The sequence below is a fragment of the Hydra viridissima genome, unplaced genomic scaffold (assembly GCF_058129835.1).
Source record: "Hydra viridissima isolate aposymbiotic clone 2 unplaced genomic scaffold, HvirCarnegie_v1 scaffold_3, whole genome shotgun sequence".
NCBI lineage: Eukaryota > Metazoa > Cnidaria > Hydrozoa > Anthoathecata > Hydridae > Hydra > Hydra viridissima.
The window spans coordinates 2,690,874-2,709,945 of record NW_028324302.1 but is presented as its reverse complement, the minus strand read 5'-3'; the positions used below and the strand labels follow the sequence as shown (position 1 = coordinate 2,709,945).

The window sequence follows — 19,072 nt, the reverse complement described above, 5'->3', positions numbered from 1 at the left end:
CTTTAAGATAGAGTATCTTAGGTGAAAGTTCTGTGTCGGATAGTTGTAGACGTTTGAGTTCCTCTTTCTCTGGAGTTAACTTGTTATGGATAAGGTAATGTTCCTCATCCAGCTGTGGATCATTCGTTTCATCATCTCTCTGGTTTACAATGCTATTGCCTTCGTGGTCTCCTGACATGTCCATCAATATCTCGTTGTCTGAAAATTCTTTGTCCGGAGAGTGTCTTTCTAAAATTTCGCTTGGTTGGTCAGCCATTGAAAAGAGAAATATGTCATCTTCATTCAAAAAGTCTCCTTCGTAAGTTCTTCTGGATAAGGCATCAGCGCTCCCATTTTGTCTTCCTGGCCTGTATTCGACATCGTAGTCATATGATTGTAATAGTAAAGCCCATCTTGTGATCTTTCCATTGGGTTCTTTGGAGTTTAATATGTAATTTAATGGTCGATGATCAGTAACTATTGTAAAGTGCTTACCGTGTAAATAGGCATGACATTTCTTGACTGCAACAACTATAGCTAACGCTTCTCTTTCTGTTACACTAGCTTTTTGTTCTCTGGCTGAAAATTGTCGTCCTCCATATAAAATTGGTTTTTCTTTCCCGTCTATTCGTTGGCTAAGAGTGAATCCAAGTCCTGTCGCACTGGCATCAGTTGTGAGGATAAACTTTTGAGAAAAATCTGGATATGCTAATAATGGTTCCTCTACAAGTCTTTGTTTTAAAATATCAAAAGCTTCTTGACATTTGTCATCCCATTGAAACTTGACACCTAACCTAGTGAGGTTGTAAAGTGGTGCAGCAATTTTGCTAAAATTCTTAATGAATCTGCGATAATAACATACTAATCCTAAGAATGATCTGGTTTCCTTGACATTTTTTGGTATCGGATAACTTTTTACAGCAGATAAATTTTCTTGATTTGGTCTTATACCATCTCTAGTCACAATGTGTCCAAGGAAGGTGGCTGATTCTTGTGTAAAACTGCATTTACTAGCCTTCAGTTTTAAATTTGCTTCTGCAAGTCTTTGAAATACTTTATCAATATGTTGAAGATGTTCTTCAAATCCAGACGAAAATATGATTATGTCATCAATATATATTAAACAGAATTTCCATAACTCCTCTCGTAAGACATGCTCCATTAGTCGTTGAAAGGTGCTGGGTGCATTACAAAGTCCGAAAGGCATAACGTTGCATTCAAATAATCCTCGGTGTGTTATAAAAGCTGTTTTCTCCTTAGAAGTTTCTTCCATTTCAATTTGCCAAAATCCGCTCATTAAATCTAGGGTTGTAAAATATTGGGCACCGTTGAGACTGTCCAGTACATCATCAATCCTGGGAAGAGGATGTGAATCTTTTTTGGTTACTGCATTAACCTCTCTGAAATCAATGCAAAGTCTCACTTCTCCATTTGGTTTCGGAACTAAAATAACTGGTGCTGCCCAGGGACTTACTGATTTTCTTATAACATTTGTTTTCAGCATCTTATCCATCTCTTCGTCTATTTGCTTTCTTTGTTTTGGAGACACTCGGTAGGGTCTTTTCCTTATTGCTGCACTATTTCCTGTTTCGATAACGTGTCTTATAAGATGTGTACGCCCTAATTGATCTGGTGTTTTAGCAAATATATCTTGGTGCTTTGACAATAGCTTAGTAATGTCAGCAATTTGTTTCTCAGTTAGTTTAGAATTCTGTAACTGTAACATGAACTCCTTTGTTTTCTCATTTCCTATTGTCAAGTGCTGATTATAATTATTGTTTAATTGAGCATTAATGTTTGATAAACTTAGTTCAACTTCAGGTGATTCAATAAGAGGTATTTGGTATACCTTACCTAAGAGCGTATCCTTCGGTAGTTCTTGTGATTCCATAGATAAATTCGAAATTAGTAATGTGACTTTGTTACTGTCTCCAGATACAAGAGTAGGTTGGATATACATATCACTTTGGTAAAGAAGCTCTGGATTTGGTTCAAAGCAATAGTCATTTTTGGTTGGAAAGTTACAGGAAACTTGTAAAATGGATGTTGAAAATGGTTTTAAAAATGTTCTCTTTGTAGTAAGGATTTCTTGGTACTTGTCGACTAGCTGCTGTGATTTACCTTCTGAGATAGTATTTTCTTTTAACTGATATGAGCCATCATTAATATTCAGAGATAGTTTGTTTTCTTTAAAGTCTATAATTCCATTGTACTCCGTGAGGAAGTCTTTGCCAAGTATAACATCATAGTTGAGATTCTTTATGACATATGTTTTAAACTGGTATGTATGCTCCTCAATTTCGAACTGTAATGTAAACATTCCTTTTATGGACAGTGTTTGACCATTGGCAGAGGTAACTCGTGGTAAGTCACTTTTTTGTAAAGTAACATTGTTTCCAGCACTCTTAAGCGTTTTGTAAAGGTCATAACTTATAGCAGTGATAGCTGCTCCAGTGTCAATTAGTATTCTTGTCCAAAGATTGCATACTTTTCCCCATATGTTAAGATTAGTCGTTTGAGGCATAATTTTCTTTTTAGATATTTGATCCGCATCTTGATCAAACATAGGTTCTCGACTTATATCTACCAATCTACTTGGTATCTCTTCTGGTATCTCTTTCTTTTGGTTGGAACTGACCAAATCGTTTACTTCCTGATTGTTTACTGACGTAAACTGTTGATATGTAACGAAATCTTCTATCTCAGCTTTAGTGGTATCAACAGGTAATTCGGGGTAATAATTGATTCCATCAGCGTCATCTTGGTCAATTCTTTCGATGTCTGGTGGATCGATAATCACACTTGCTTCATCTTGTATAATTTCTGGATCTTTGTATGTGAAATTTTCCGTATTTTCGGCTTCATGATTTATTGCACTAAGATATTCCTCGTTGCTCATTTCTCCTTTCTTTTGTGAAAAAGACTTTTGTTCCAGAATATGTTGTGACAAATATCGAACTTGTTCTCGTAGATAGCTTACCTCCTGGGTGATCTGTTCACTAGTTTCTCGTAGGTTCTCAACCTCGTGTTGTAGACTATTGTTCTCATCTTCATATGAAGGGTCCTGTGGAGTGTAATCCAGCCTATAATATGACATATGATCTCTCTCTGGTGTATGGTAGTAGTAATCGATGTTGGTTTCATATGGGTATCTTTCATCAAAAGTTGACATCTGATTGTTTGTGTAGGGGTTATACCCGTAATCACAACAGTCATTTCTATGGTAATCTTCTGTATCATCATACTCCATGGTTGTGTCGTCATCATTTTCGAAATAATTCTCCTGATATTGAGCAATACTATCTACGCCTAGTATACGAATTGACGTATCATTTCTTTGACTTTCATAGATACCTGCTCGTGTATTTTGAAAGTTATTCCACTTGTTATTTTGTGGCTTTGATTTTACGTAATTATCCTTATAAGTTTGTTGTGGGTTATTTGAGGTAATGGATCTCCAATTTCGGTTACTCGAATCGGGTTGAATGTATTTATTGCCCATGTTTCTGTTCTGGTTATCAAAATTTCGTGGAGTCCAGTTTCTATTGCTTCTCCATTGCGGTTGTTGTGTAACGTTTTTCCTGTACAGATACTGCGAGTTGTTACTTTGTGGAATCCTGGGATCTTGATATTCTTGGCTGCATTGTCTTGCCAAATGTCCCGTTTTATTGCATATAAAGCAGGTTGGTTGATTTACTGTAGCTGGGTTAAAATCTTGATTTTTGCCAAAGTTACTATTCGTTTGTCTCCTTAGTCCAACTTTTAGCTTTCTGATCTCTTCTTTGAGCCTAGCTACTTCTCTAGTCGCATTTTCTGGATTAGCTAAATTTGCAGGTGTTGCACTATACGCAGCCACAGGTGGTGTGTCGCTATCGGCAAAAGATACAGTGTTATGCTTAGTCGACTGGTTTTGTAACTTTGTCATGGTCTTTATCACTGTTTCAACTATGCGAGCGTCATCATCAATGTTAACCGAATTATTCACTCTAGCAATTCTGACTGCTTGTGTATATGTCTCTGGTTGGCTTAAGAGAAGTTTTCTCTTTAAATTAGGATTAACTCCTTGAATAAAAAGATCTCTTTTAGTTTCTTCCGAATTTTATTAATTCTTGAGATAGCTTCTCTAAACTTGCTATAAAATGCTCAAGCCCTTTTTCTCCTTCTTTTAATCCATACAGCTGGGTTTTCTTAATCCAAATACGTTCTGGTGGTTCATACTCATTCTGAAAAGCTTGTTGAACTAACTGTAAATCTTGTCTTATTTTGTTTGGAAGGGATTCATAAAATATCGAAGCAGATTTATTTAAGCAAAGTGGAAAGGCGCAAAGCTGTTCATTATTGTCCCATTTGTTAAATGTGGCAGTTCTCTTAAATTGAAGGAAAAATTCTTTAACATCATCATCCGGTCCTCCGTTAAACTGTGGTAAACTAGATTTATCGATTGTTGGTCTTAATGAGGTTGTAATCTTTTCTAACCAATTAAGAGTGTTTCTCTCATCTTTTTGTCTAACCAAAGAAACTTCGGCTTCTTGTTTTGCCGTGGAATTTAATAGTTTTCTGACAACCTTTTCTATCTTCTTTTCACTTATAATTTTATCAATATACTCATCTCGCCTATCATTTTCCTCGTGTCCTAGAGAGTCTCGATCAAAGTTATCTATTGGTAAAACTTCAATGTCGGGTGTGATACAGTTGGGTGCAGATGGTGTTTTTGAGTAAAATAGTGGTATAATGTTAGGGTTATTGTTGTTATGAGGTGAACCTGAATGACTTGCCATTTTTGATGTTGATAAAACTGTTTTTTAAATGTTTATTAAAAATGTTAATTCACTTTTACTTTTTCGAAAATGATTAATAATTAAAGTTCACTGATTTATGAAGAAATGAGTGAATACATAAATCTCGGTAAGATAACTCCAGTGTGAGGGCGGTGGGTTTTTAATTATTTTTATTGTTATATTATGTTTTCTTCTTTTGCAGTAAAGGCGAAGGGGAATGGGAAGGGGAAGGGGAAGTTTGGGTTTAGTGTTATTGTTGGATTAGGTATATGGAGGTTGGGAGCTAGGTTGATGGTCTGGGGAGTATTTGGTTAGGAAAGGGCTAGGTTTGGGTTGTGAGAAGGTATATGGAGGTTGGAAACAAGGTTGGGGGGTTTTATTAAATGTTTTCTATGTTCGGTCCCTCAGGTAATATATTACGGCGCGGCTATGGTAAGGTGCGCGGTTAGAGCATCATACTTTTTTAATAACAATATTTAACGCATATAGTAATAACAATAATATTAATAATCGAAATGCAAACAAAAATACTTACTACTGGTTCTTCTTCTCTTACTTACTTTTCTTAACAAATATTCTCAAATATTCTCATCAATATATATATTCTCTTAATATTAACTCATGCAAATATCAATAAATCAATACAGATAATAACACTTATTTAAAGTTACTCAAATATCTTTTCTTACCAATTCTTCTTTTAAAATCTTCATAAATTCTTCTCATAAAATTCTCTTTGAATCTTTAAAATCCTTTTCTCATAAATTCCTCTTTTAAATTTCTTAAAATCTTCTTTTTAAATCTCTTTAAACTCTTTTCTCTTTAAATCTCTTAAAATCTCTTTTAAAACTCTTTTCTTATAAAATCTTCTTTTAAAACTCCTTTAAAACTCTTTTCTCATAAAATCTTCTTTTCAATCTCTTTTAAATCTCTTTCCCTTCCCTCTTCTTTTCTTTTTTTAGCTTTTTATAGTTTTTGGTTGTTTATCGTTTTGCAACTTATTCATCATTTATTTATATGACAGGCTGAATAAGTTTTCCGCGTGTACGTCTTTTCTTGGTTGTTGTTATTTTTTTTACTTTCTCTTTTCGCTATATCGTTTATTCATATGACAAATTCAATAAGTCTCCGTGTGTACGTCTTTTCTTGGTTGTTGTTATTTTTTACTTTCTCTTTTCGCTATATCCTTTATTCATATGACAAATTCAATAAGTCTCTGTGTGTACGTCTTTTCTTGGTTGTTGTTATTTTTATTCATATGACAAATTCAATGAGTCTCCGTGCGTACGTCTTTTCTTGGTTGACTCACTCTTTTCTTCGTTCCAATGTTAAAATTGAAAACATTATCATTTTCCCTCCTCACATTATTATCATTAAACTTATTATATAAATGTTGTTGTTTTAATTCATTCAGATAAACCTTACTGAAACGCTTTCGATAATCATTAATTAAGTTCCTTAAGTACATCGCACGTTTCTTGATATCAACCAAATCAAAACATAAATTTGATTTTACATTATTTCTTAATACATTTCGTTCATACATCAAGTGAAAGGGAGTAAGCGCTTCTTCATTATCATCTTCACTCATGTAGACAAGTGGTCTACTATTAATTTCAGATTCGATACCGCATAAAACTACTTGCAGTTCTTCATAAAGTAACGAGGGATTTTCCCATATTTTTTAACAGTGGTATCTTAACTGATCCTACTAATCTTTCATAAAATCCTCCCCACCAAGGGGGAGCAGGTAGGATGAATTTTTGAATAAACTTATTATTTAAACAAAACTTCTTTACTTCAATAGATTTAAATGTTTTAAAATTGTCACAAGTAATGCGATCAGGTATTTCCATGCGTGCAATAAAGCGTTTGAGTGCTCAGAGAAAACAGGAATCTTCATGTCAGGAGTTAATTCCAAATGAGCAGCACAACTAGACGTGGAGATCAAAATCAAAACGTAAACCTTAGATACAGTATCAGTTTTTAAATAACTTTTTACATATAAGGGTCCAGCAAAATCTACACCAACAGCTTGAAACGAAAACATAGACTCATTTACACGATAATCAGGTAAGTCAGGAGTTGGGGGAGGTAGCATTGTTCTTCCACTAATCTTCTTGCAAATAACTCACTTACGCAGAACATTTTTGACAGTTTTTTTTCCTTTAATAATCCGAAACCTTGCTCTAACATGACTTAATTTCATTTCAATGCCATGATGCATGACACGCTCATGGGCGTCACGAACAAATAACACCGTAAAATAGCTATGTATTCCATCACATAAAATAATCGGATATTTTTCATTATAACTTTGTATAGTCTTTTTAATCGCAGAATATTTTGTTCGTCAGTGAACAACTTCAGGAATGAACTTAGCTTCTTGTAGTTATCTTGATTTCGTAAATAAAATTGTTCAACCAATAACCATAAATTAAATGCCATATCATATTTATCAAGTGTTAACATGTTTTCTTTAACTATTCCATTGTTCTTAATTGTTTTTATCAAATTACTTGCAAATCTATTTACATACCCAGTTACCATTATAAGTCTGTTCAATGTGCTATACTTTTTAATGTCTATCAGAACACCAATATTACCACTACTCGCAGCCTCAACCATATTTGCACTACTCTCATTTATCCTATCTACACTTTTCAACTCAATCAGAACTTCATCCACATTCAAACTATTCTCACCATTAAACAATCCTCCTCACATAAAAATTTAGGTACAGATAACCAACTATCACTCAATTGCTTAAAACAAAACATACCAGTTGGAATATCTGCTGGATTCTCCAATCCTGCTACATGCCTCCATTTCTTCCTCTCAACCTCTTTCCTTATCACAACTACACGATTTTCCACCCAAGGTTTCCAAGTTTTCTCCTTCCCTTTGATCCAATGCAAAGCCACTTCCAAATCTGTCCAACAACTAACATTACTAAAATTACTTGAATTTCTATCACTCGTTTCACTTCTACTAATTTGCTCAACAGCAAACAACCCAACAGTTCTAACCAAGGAACAGATAACTCTTTTCAATGGCGCTACCTTTGTTTTGGCTGCCAAAAAAAATAGTCTCACAGCAACACTCGTCTTAACTCTAAGATAAACAACTGCACAATATATCTCTCTTGAGCCATCACAAAATTCATGTAACTCTGCCGAAAATTATTCTCTCCTCTACTCTAACAAACGCAAATCTCTTTACTCTTAAAACACTCAACTCCTCAACATTTCTCAACAATTCTTTCCTCAATCTCTCCACTCACACTCGCATCCCACTCCGTTTTATCTCTACACAAAATTTGAAAAACTGTTTTTAGTCTGGCTGTTATAGGCGAAACAACGCCTAATGGATTGTAAATTGATGTCGAAACTTTTAAGATATTCCTTTTTGTTGTTTTAAGTTCGCGTGACATTTTTATAAAGTCATTAAATTGGAAAATAAATTCATCATTTTTCGAGTCCCATTCAATTCGTAAAACTCTTTTATACTCATGATCACTTTTACCCAAATCTGTTTCTAAATAAGTACTATCATCAAGATTGCTTATTGAATTTTTTATTTCTTTATTTTTTATTTCTCATTCAAATCAAAATAGTTTTGTAGTTTTTGGCTCTTTGTTTTCCATTTCCTCAAATTGAAACCACCTTCAGACATAATTTTATTTGATTTTTTATAAAACTCTTCACCCTTCGTTAAACTTTCCGTTCCAGATGTGACATCATCAACGTATAAACCTTCAACAAATCTTTTTACAAACTTACCATTAGATTTTTATATTATTTGATGAGATGTCTTATTGTTCAATTTAATAAATAATTGCTACTAGTCAGTCCAAATACAACTCTTAAAAACCTCTAAACAATAAATTCTGAGTCCTGTTTTGCGTCAATATTTTCATACCAGAGAAATCTTAAATAATATTTATGCTCAATTGAAATTTCTACATTTAAGAAAGCTTGTATGATATCTGCTAATATGGCAATATAATTTAATCGGAATCGCAGTAGCACATCAAATATTTTGGATGATAAATTTAGTCCTGAATAAAGACAATCATTCAAGGACAGTCCATTTTTTAAAACAGGAAGCATCAAATACTGCTCTTATCTTAGTGGTTTCCTTATCTTTTCTTACAACTGGCCTGTGTGCTAGGTTATGTGTTTTTCCTGGTTCCTTAGCGATTTCATTGTCAGGAACTCTTTCTATAATTTTATTCATTTCGTATTCTTTAAAAATGGCGTCATAATTGCTTAACAAATTCTTATCACTCAATCTCCTCTTTAACCTATTCAATCTAATCTCACAAATTTTATGGTTATTTGGTAAAAAATTGTGTTTAAAAGGAAGCTTAGTTACATATCTCTCACCATTATGCATAATATCTTTTTTGAATTTATGTATCACACACTCATCAGTAGATTCCATTTTCTCCACACTCCAAAATTTTTGTAAATCACTTCTCAGTTCATCTATCTCACTGCGCACATCTTCTACACTCCCTATTTTAATGATTACTTTTTTTTAACATTTTTTACAGAAGGCAATGGGCCACTTAATACCCATTCAAGAACAGAGGAAGAAGCTACAGGACAGCCTTTAATCCCTCTAATAACTTTACGTGTCATAAATTTATGGTACAAATCACACCCTACCAATAAGTCAATAGGAAAATCTTTGGAACCATCATCATAATCAGCTAGAATTAACTTTAAAATATGTGGATAATTTTTGCACGCTCGAGATATCTCTTGCCTTTGCAAAGGGCTACAAATAACTAGCACACACAGAGCCTAGATGTACACATACAAATTAGCATTTCTATGTTTTACCTTAAGTTGAACAACATCGAGCTTTTTAACCCTGGAATTATTAAATTGACCGAATGTTTTTATTATTATAGCTTCTTATTTTTTATTATTATTATTATATTGTATTTAATTTCAATCTTTCGCATACATCTTTGGTAATATAAGACCTCTAACTACCGCTATCAAGTAATATTCTGAATATTCCACACTCACTTTCTGAATTAAAAAACTTAGCCTTTGCTGTCTGCAGCAAAATTCTATCAGACACACCAACGAGAGTTGCACTAGTTTGGGTTTGCTTCTTATTGCAAGTAGAAATGTGGTGTTTCCCATTGCACTGAAAACAGGAGTTGTTAGAGTGTATGAAAACCTGATGTTGTAAAGTTGTTTTTGTTTCTATAATTATGATAAGAATTTTGCTGTGCACTTTTGCTTAAAGAATCGCATTTCAAATTTTTATGTTCATTTTTATCATAATTTGATTTTAAAACATATTTGGCACAACACTCCTTAGCTTGTAATTCTTCAGTGTAATATTTTAAAAGACTATCTAAAGTCCATAACTCTCCGGCAAATTTTCTAGAAACTAAAATTAAAAGTTCACCAGGCAGTTTCTCCTTAAGGATAAGAATTAGCAAACAGCCGTAAGTTGTTGTTTCTATTTTTAGAGATCACAAGATTAACTACACAGCTCTTTACATCATTAAAAAGTTTCCTTAGTTCTTCTAGATCATTTAAATCTTTAATTTTCTTTATTTTTAACAAAGAACCCATATGTGCTGAAACTAAAACTTGTGTATTCACGTATCTGTTAATCAAGATTTCAATTGCCTCTTTATAATTTTTTGAACTAAGTGAAAGTCCTGAAATAGTAGCCAATACTTGGCCCGACAAATACTTTTTTAGATAGTTAAATCGATCTATATCACTTAAACCTATATGTCTATGAATTGATAAATTAAATTGATCCCAGAAACCCTGCCAATCTACGGTGTTCCCATTAAAAACTGGCAATTCTAACTTAGATAAAATACACTTTAATTGATATAAACATTTAACAGTATCTTTATCTGATTTATTTATTTTTATACTTTTTAATTTTAGTGTCACTCCAGCCATCAACACATGATAACACTCAACTACTTTCGCACTCTCCAAAACGTCATTTTGATCTAAATTTCGCACTCTCCAAAATTTCCTTTTGATCTAAATTGTTTAATATTTCCTCATCAATATTGTTTAATCTCTCGTTACTCTCGCTTAAATTCTTTTTTAAACCTATTAATTTGGCATGGTTAAACGTTTTTCATCGGGCGCCATGTAAAATCTCGAGGATTGAAAACTGATTGTTTGGAGAGGCTATGTATTTAAACTAGTACAAATGCAAGAGTGTCTATGCTGCTCCACCAACAGAATATATAATAAAAAAGAGGTCTGTGGAGAGCACGCACCAATAAATCAACTGTTATCAATAATAACGATAATTAGGTTACAAATACGACATTTAACAACACCCACTTACAATAACTAATTAATAAATATCACTTTCAACATGCTCCTTTACAATAATTAATTTTTTTTCTGTCAATTTTAATACAGATATTATTAGGCCAGAATTTAAGTTGATCAGCAAGCCACTGCATGGGTAACATTGATCTTGTAACACGGAACTCCATCTTGTAACACGGAACTCCATCTTGTAACACGGAACTCCATCTTGTAACACGGAACTCCATCTAGTATGTAAAAATAAATTCCAGGTTGAGGATAATCGAGTTGAACCCAGATAAGAACGTGAAGCTTTAGAACTCTTTCAATGTAGTCTTCGGCACCCATTTTCAGCCCAGTAGGTAGATATACAGGTGGCATTTTCTGACCGTTCGATTAATCAGTTTTATCCAATTAATCGAAATTTTCATTTCTAGACTTTTCTAATACCAATTAACACCTTTTGAATAGTAAAAAAAAATCGCAGTTAAAACTTGTAATTTCGGAAAGTTCTAGAACATTTGATGACGTTAGGGATTTAATAGCTTTAATAGATTTACCAATAAGAATTGTAAATATGTGTTTGTGGTGATTTATGACGGTTTGTGGAAGGATATTTTGGGAAAAGCATGGGGTATATATAAAGGAGAAAATTTGTAAAAAGGGAGAGTTAGTTAGAAGAGAAAATTATTGCTATTTAGTGACTTGTTGATTGCGAGAAAAAACTACAAGCTAACCGGGCACATGATGGAGCCATCTTCGAATAATTAGAACATCTTTGAAAAATACGATGGTATATCCGATCCCGCAATTTAGTCGCAGCGAACAAAAGTTGTTGCAGAGAAGCAACGCGTTGAGTTGACAGTGCTCTTTCCAGTTTTGTTGCGAAGTAATACTTAGTCTTCGATTGTTTGTGAGTAGAAGATAAGAAGGATGTGAAGAGAATCGAAGATGTCTATTTATCGAGTTTTTCCTTTGGATGCCTACGTGGCATGAGTTGTGTACGAAGCAGAAGATGAGAGATGAGGAACAAATGGATGTCTCTTTTGCTGATCTAAAACGTTTCTCGTGTTTGGCAGAGTAGCCTGACGAGAGGGTGCGACTGGCGTTGTAGTTGGATTGCCAGAAGCGGTATTTGAGATTTGGATCCGCAAAAGAAACAATTGTTGTGATGTTCCGCAAAGCAAGAGTTGCTTTGAATTAAATGTGATCCCGAAGGATCAAGGAGGAGTGTAATTGAATTGCGTGAAGAAACTATTTACGGCGGATTTGATTGACGTAGTTTATTTGATATGTTGTAAATATAGTTTAAGCGGTTTATTTTATGAGCAAATTTGAGGTTCTTTGTATAGTATAAATTGAAGGAAAACTTTTTGTAAAGGGAATTTTAAGGAGAAGAGAAAATGTAGAACTGAAACGTTGTGTTCGCTGCGAGAAAACAACAAGCTAACCGGGCCATGGAACCAAGTATGAGATTGTTTGATATGTTTGAAACGTATGATGGCACTTCGGATGCTGCTGTTTGGATTCAACGAACAAAAGTGATTGCTGAAATTCAGAACTTAAAGCTTGAACTACTTTTTCCGATTCTTCTCAGAGAAGCTGCTTATGCAGTGTACGATGCTTTAACCGCGGAAGTCAAAAAAGATGTAGTGGAAGTCGAGCGTGTGTTATTAGCGGCGTTTTCTATAGATGCCTACACTGCATATGAACTATTCACAAAACGAAAATTATGTGACGAAGAAAAAGTTGACGTGTTTTTAGCTGATTTAAGACGATTAGCCTATCTAGCTAAATTACCAGAGGAGTCTGTGCGTTTGGCGTTTGTTGTGGGTTTGCCAGAAGTCTTATCATCAAGATTTCGAGCCGTAATGGACCCGATTGATAAAATGTTACCCAGAGTGAGAGCTGCTATGAACTGTGCAAATGTGATTGACAGTGATGCTGTTGGCGCTGTGTCTAGACGCCATGCTACAAAAACTGCGTTAGTGTGTTACAACTGTAAAGGTTTGAATCACATTGCAAAGAACTGTTCGCTTGCGAAGAGCTTGTCTCCGAAGACTGTTAGATGTTTTAAATGTGGTGAGGAAGGACACATTGCATCGAAATGCTGGAAGCTGCAGGGAAACGATTGCAGGAGCGAGGTGTCTGCGCTACCTCGCTCCTGAACATCGGTGGAATGAGCGCATTATCTGTTATTCGTTTGAAAGTTAACGGTATGGTTGCGACAGCGTTAGTAGACACAGGGTGTTCGAAGACAATTTTGAATAAAAAATTCCTGCCCAGAAGTCAATGTAGGTACTCAAACTCTCAAAAGGTAGTAACGTTTGAAGGAAAGGTTCATCAGTGCACTGGGTCAGCGGTCGTGATTCTTGAGGTTGATGGCATTAAAGCACGTGATCAGGTTATTTTAGTGGATTTCCAACCGTTTGGAGTCGATATGATGCTTGGAATGAGTTCCATTAAGTTACTAGGAGGAGTATCCATCTCTCCTTTGGGAAAAGCGAAGTTCGGATTAAGTTACTGTGGAGCAACGGCTTTGAACAAGAACAAAGTCAAGAAAATCGAAATAAAAAAGAAAGATCATGAAGCAGTTTTTAATGGTGCTGAATGGAGAGTCAAATGGAAATGGAGAGATGGAGAAGGCCCCAACCGATTGTATAATAAAGTGGCACAGTACGGAATTCCACAATACGCTAGAGCAGACTATGAAAACGAACTACAGGAATGGATTGATCGGAAATGGCTGTTAGAGTACAACGAAAATGAATTGGGGCCGCCCAAAGGGCAGATTCCGTTAATGGCTGTCATTCAGAGAAACAAAGACAACAAAATCCGACCTGTTCTAGACTGGAGAGAAGCTAATGATTTAATTGAGGCATACACGAGAGATGCAGATGTGTGTGTCGAAAAGCTTAGAGAATGGAGAAGGATGGGTAACAAACCAGCAATCATCGATTTACGCAAGGCTTATCTTCAACTAAAAACTTATAAATCTCTTTGGCCGTTCCAAACAGTGGTGTTTCGAAATAAAAGGTATTGCTTGACACGACTTGGTTTTGGATTGAATGTTGCGCCAATGATCATGAAATCCGTTGTGAGTGCCGTCATTGATCAAGACGAATTAGTGAAGAGGGGAACGTCCGCTTATGTAGACGACATTTTCGTAGACGAAAGTGTGGTGAGTCTTGATTATGTCAAGAGGCATTTTTTGAAATATGGTTTAGAGAGTAAAGATGGTGAGCAGATTGATGATAATGGAGTTCGTGTGTTAGGATTGTGTGTGCGCAAGGTTGGTAACAAACTGATGTGGTCCAGAGGGAATCGAGTTGATGCTATCTCGCAAAAGTTAACCAGGAGAGTTGTGTTTTCAATCTGTGGACAGTTGGTAGGACATTTACCCGTGTGTGGTTGGTTGCGAGTGATTTGTAGTCTCTTGAAGAGGAAAGCTGTCAGTCTGACGACGGGTTGGGACGATGATGTTTGTGATGAGAACGTTAAGTGGGTGCTTCAGGAAGTATTTGCTGAGGTGGAACGCTGCGAGCCTGCTTGTGGTGATTGGGCTGTGCGTGGTGATGAGGGAAAAGTGTGGGTTGATGCCAGTTATTTAGCGATTGGTGCTCTTATTCAAGTTGGGGAGACTACTGTGGAGGATGCAACATGGCTGCGAAAAGAAACGTCTGATGTTCATATAAACATGGCAGAACTAGACGCTGTGATACGGGGAATGAATATGGCTCTGATGTGGAAGCTGAAGAAAGTGACTGGTTTTACCGATTCCGTGACTGTGTACCACTGGGTTTCTGACGCCCTTACGGGAAAATCAAGGTTGAGATCAAAAGCGACGGGGGAAATGCTGATTCGAAGAAGACTGAGCGTGTTGCAACAACTAATTGAAGAATACGATGTTAGCGTCGAGGTGAAACTCATTCCTTCTAAAGATAATTTGGCCGACGCATTAACTAGAGTTCGCAGCAGATGGCTCAACAAACTGACTGTGCCAGAGTGTCGGAATAGTTGCATAGGAGTCGCAGCTACGAAGGCTGAAGCTATTTCCAATATACACAAAAGAACTGGACATTTTGGAGTGAATCGAACGTTAAACTTTGTTCTTAAAACAATTCCGACTGCTACTGAAAACGATGTTCGAAGTGTGATAAAAAATTGCGAACCATGTCAGTCAATAGATCCAGCGCCAATACGGTGGGAAAAAGGAAAATTGGATGTTAAAGGAAACTGGGAGAGATTGGCCATGGATATCACGCATTATGGCACTGACAAGTTTTTGAGTCTAATTGATTGTGGACCTTCAAAATACGCGTTGTGGCGACAATTATCGAGCTCATACGGAAGTGTTGCCATAGTCCGAATACTCCGTCTTGTTTTTTGTGAACGTGGAGCACCGTCTGAGATATTAACTGACAATGAGCCAACATTTAAGACTAAAGAGATAAGGAGTTTCCTTGATAGTTGGAGAGTGCAAATTAGATATAGAGCCGCTTATTATCCTGAAGGAAATGGAATTGTGGAAAGAAACCACCGTACGATCAAGAGAATAGCAGAACGATCAAAAATGTCGATACCGGAAGCACTATATTGGTACAATGTCTCAGCCGACAAAAATGGTGCAAGCCCGATGGGCAAAATATACAGCTACCCCATTGGTGTGAAAGGATTGAAAAAAGAGAATCTTCCTGCACGAAATGTCCTGAACGAGAGATTTCGAATTGGCGATAAAGTCTGGCTGAAACCACCAAATGCGAGGTGCCATACAAAGTGGCAACCAGCTACGGTAACTCGGAATGCGTTAAACCAAACCGTAGAAGTGAACGGCATTCCGCGTCATGTGAAACATGTTAGACCTCGAACTGATACTCAGCCCTACATTATCCCTGATGAGGAAGTAGAGATGAATGTTGAAACTGATCAAGTGGACGCTGAAAACCAAGGAGATCCAATTAAAGATGTATTAGAGACGAACGAGGAAAATATCGACGCTGAAGATAGACCCCAAGAAATCGACATGCTTTTGCGACGGAGTGGTCGGGAACGGCGCATGCCTTCGAAATACCTTGATTATTATTTGAATGATCCGTAAGGATCAAGGAGGAGTGTAATTTCGGAAAGTTCTAGAACATTTGATGACGTTAGGGATTTAATAGCTTTAATAGATTTACCAATAAGAATTGTAAATATGTGTTTGTGGTGATTTATGACGGTTTGTGGAAGGATATTTTGGGAAAAGCATGGGGTATATATAAAGGAGAAAATTTGTAAAAAGGGAGAGTTAGTTAGAAGAGAAAATTATTGCTATTTAGTGACTTGTTGATTGCGAGAAAAAACTACAAAACTTAAAAACTTTTTTTTGATTGAACCAAAAACTAATTTGTTTTTTCCCGAATAAAACAGGTCTTTTGTGACGATTCGAGCCGAAAATAATAAAATGCAAAACGCCTGATGCATAACTTACAGCATAAAAACAACAACAAATCGGAGTTTATATTGTAGACGTGGAAGTTCTAAAATTACGGCAAATTCCAGTTTTCTAGTTTAAGAATTTTGTACGAATTTTTAAAAAGAAGTTTGTCAAATCTTCAGGTTAGAATTATTTTGTTCTATCTCCCATTTTAAACGTTGAAAGAAAGTTTTTGAATTTTCTATAAGTAAAAATTATTTAAAATTTTACTATTAATTCTTTAAGAAATAATAACTTATTCTTTAAATAATTTATATCTAAAGATACTATTTAGAAAAAAAAAATTAAGAATAAAATGTATTTTAAAAGTAATCATTACTTAGTAAAATCAACAATTCATTTTCTCCCAACGTTTAAAATTGGACATAGAACAAAATAATTCTAACCTGACGAAATAGTAAAAATTTTCAGATAATTCGAGTTCAATTTTGGTGACTGTCATTTTTAATTGAAATGCTTCTCTCGAGTTTCCCAGAAAAATTTTTTTTTTTTATGCTGACGATGCGGCTTAATTGTAAAGAATTTTTCATGCAAGATTTAAGAGAAAGAGGGTAGGTGTTTGTCATCAGTCTCCATTATTCAAAAATCACTGTGCTTCTTGAAGCAAAAGAAGTTCTTTGATATTTGCCTTGTTCAATCTTGATGTCAGATTAGCCAGTCTTTCGCACAACTGAGCTGATTTGATTGATTCGTATAAAGGAGTTAATAACTTGAAAAACTGGATCTTCTTCCTCATCAAATGTTGGAGATGATGTTGAAGAAATTAGGGGTTCGGGTTCTACAGCTAAACCTGATCCCAATTTTGAATAAAATAAAACATTGACATAAAATAGAGTTCGATATTCCATCTGGTATTACTTGGCAAAACCTTTTTTTCTGCAGCCCAGATTGTGAAAATGTAGTCCAATTGTGAAAACCGCATGCCTCATTGACTAATTTTTCCGAGCAAGCGGTTCTGCGAAAATGAACAGCCAATAAAGATATTTTTGCGAGAGCTTCTTTCACAACTTTTTTTTTATCATTTTCTTTTACTTTTTGCCCCAAATCAAAAGATCGCTTAGGAAGTATATAAGTAAGAAGAGTCTCATAAAATTAAAATTTTCCCTCTTTTTAAAAACAGAACCTCAGTGTCAGTTTGAGGATGCTCCTTGCAATACCAGTCGCAGTAGAAATGATCAAAAATGATCATCAAAATTATCTCAGGTCCGTTATGGCGGGCTTACTGAGCTTAAATAACCTGGGCTCATTATAAAGTCTGAGCTTGTAAAACATAATTTTACACTTGAACGGAGTAAAAACTACATTAAATTAAACTAAAAATTTGATTAAAGTTTTATTGGTCTTTAAGTCTGTAAATGGTATGACTACTTTCTAATACTAACCCTTATGATGACTTGACAAAAATAGTCCACATTTTTTTTAAAGAGATTTCTGTTTACTTAGAATATAAAAAGTGCGGCGGAATCATCTAGGTACAAGTAATATCCAAAAATGTGCTCCAGGCAAGATCTCTTCTAGGTCCTCCCCCTTTTATTTATATGATATGAATAATGTTGAAAAAAGACTTGGCACAGCACAATTTTTTCCACATCAAGGGTCCTGCAAAAGCAGCACATTTTTTTGACAAGTTTTTATTCATACACAGTGTAATGGATTTAATTGAATAGTAACTCTACGAAGGAGAAAATCTTGAGGAGAAAAAAAATAACATAAAATATGCGAGGTACTGAAACTTTTTTCTTGAATCCTGTAACTTTTTATTTTTATGTGCATCATTTTAAACTTGTTTTATTTTAAATGAGGTAATAGTTTGTACTTTATTCGTTAAAGCTGAAAAACTAAACGCCTCCCAATTCTTTAAAAAAAAAGGTAATTTTGGAAGTTTTTTTTATAAATTAAGGTTGGAATTCTTTTCCGAATGGCTTCTAGTTCTTGTTTCAGGGTTTGATTGCACAAAAATAAGAAGACCAAATATATTTATCAAATTTATGTGGATTTTGTGAATTCTTTATCTACCTAAACCAATATGGTTCAATTGAAATCGAATCTGATCGGGCTGGCAATTGAAATCGAATCTGATCGGGCTGGCAATTGAAATCGAATCTGATCGGGCTGGCAATTGAAATCGAATCTGATCGGGCTGGCAATTGAAATTGAATCTGATTGGGCTGGCAGGAGAAGTTAACCTAATATATTTTCTTTCATTTATGCATTGGGTATGCAAGCTGTGTGGTGTATACCTTGTTAGAAAACCATTCGATCAATCAGCATGCCTGTTAACGGAATCAAAGAGTTATCTAGTATCTCTGTCGGACTGTTAATAAATACAGCTTGAATAGATGTTGTACAAGTTAACTGCATAAAAATTAAAGCAGCCCAATAGTGGGTAGAGGAGGGCGAACATCGGAGGTGGAGTTTAAAAACTACTTAAATACTCATTCAATTTTGTTACTAACACTTCGTCTTAGATGTTTGCCATCGTATATGATCTGAAATCAAGCGAATTGGTTGGTAGAAAAACG

The 19,072-nt window shown here is 35.1% G+C and overlaps 1 protein-coding gene across 1 annotated transcript; it reads left to right on the top strand.

Annotated features, from left to right (window-relative positions):
- The first annotated feature begins 13,253 nt into the window (after positions 1-13,253).
- Positions 13,254-16,172, top strand: LOC145192037 (uncharacterized). The gene has a single exon (XM_090081937.1). The coding sequence runs from the start codon at positions 13,254-13,256 to the stop codon at positions 16,170-16,172; it is 2,919 nt and encodes a 972-aa protein (XP_089938063.1).
- The last annotated feature ends 2,900 nt before the right edge of the window (positions 16,173-19,072 follow it).